This window comes from Dryas octopetala, chromosome 9 (assembly GCF_963921425.1).
Source record: "Dryas octopetala chromosome 9, drDryOcto1.1, whole genome shotgun sequence".
Taxonomy (NCBI): Eukaryota; Viridiplantae; Streptophyta; class Magnoliopsida; order Rosales; family Rosaceae; genus Dryas; species Dryas octopetala.
Window position 1 is genome coordinate 16,823,210 of NC_141374.1, and position 1,401 is coordinate 16,824,610.

General features: G+C 36.8%; 1 protein-coding gene across 1 annotated transcript; it reads left to right on the top strand.

Moving 5' to 3' along the window:
- The first annotated feature begins 570 nt into the window (after nucleotides 1-570).
- On the top strand, nucleotides 571-1,401 carry LOC147274956 (mini zinc finger protein 3-like). The gene has a single exon (XM_086227900.1). The coding sequence runs from the start codon at nucleotides 930-932 to the stop codon at nucleotides 1,194-1,196; it is 267 nt and encodes an 88-aa protein (XP_086084026.1). The 5' UTR covers nucleotides 571-929; the 3' UTR covers nucleotides 1,197-1,401.

Sequence of the window (1,401 nt, forward strand, 5' to 3'; positions counted from 1 at the left end):
TCAACAATTCCCACACTCAACAATTCTCATAGACAGTAAATGATCACATTATTAATTAACTCTTGATGTACTTTTATAACATTAATAATGGCCACAAATATGGAATTGCAATAAAAACAAATATGGAATTATAATATTTTGGTTACATCTAGCTCCAACCGTACAATTTATATAATTTCAATAATAAAACGAATGTGTATCATATTTACTGATCGAATTGTTGTTCCTCCATCAGTTTCAAAGCATTAATGTTAGCCACAAGTAACTGCATTTTTGGGTTACATCCATCTAGCTCCGGCCAGCAGGACAGTTGAGATATCATTTCAAAGTTAGAGGAATTAATCTAGCTAGCTAGGGTTTCCATGATGAATTATGTGAGGACAATTGGGATTTTGTACAATTTGAATTCCAAGTGCGCCACGTTTACAGCATGGAGGATATCAACTTTTTATTTATTTATTTATAGGTAGTGATGGGTGAATCTTGTAACCTACTTTCATCAATCTTCAATCTTCAACCTTTTCATTTTTGGCACTATAATGGAGTTTAGTGACGTGTTACAAGCTCATTTGCCGACAATATGAACTCGATGTCCATCTTTGCTCTCTTTTGTAAACCCAAGGGACATGGAAAATTTCCCTAGTGGCTGCTCATCATATCTTGCCCTCTTTCTCTATCTTCTATAGTTCTATATAGCTATATATGCTAGTGGTGTTCGACGCACTAACCTATATAAATATACCTGCTAGGGTTAGGGTTAGGCACCCACCGATACAAACCTACCATTTTTCTTTTTTCTCTTGTTTTAGAGCTCATCAATAATCAATTCCTTGTTTGGATATCAATAGAATTAAATACCATACTTGTGGCTCCAACATCCAATTCCATCAACAACAATTGAATTAAGGATTAGGGTTTTTTTATTAAGCATGAAGAAACGCCAAGTGGTAATGAAAAACAGAAGCTCAAGTACTTCATCTTCATCAGTGGTTAGAAGTGTGAGGTATGGGGAGTGCCAGAAGAATCATGCTGCGAATATTGGAGGGTATGCGGTGGACGGGTGCCGGGAGTTCATGGCAAGTGGGGAGGAGGGGACCACGGAGGCGCTCACATGCGCCGCTTGCGGCTGCCACCGGAATTTCCATCGGAGGGAAGTGGAAGCTGAGGTTGTTTGTGAGTATTCTCCACCCCATTAATTAACCAATAGTTTGTAAATCGCTTGTATAGGAGGATTGAAGAGGGTCTTTAATTAATTTCTGAAATTAACTTATTGCTGCCAAAGATTGTGAATTGTTCTACTTGTATATCAATGTCAACAGAGATATATTACTCTTGATTGGAAGAGATAATTAAACTATAATTTGATGAATTGTCAAAAAGAAAAAAGTTTGGTTTAATGTT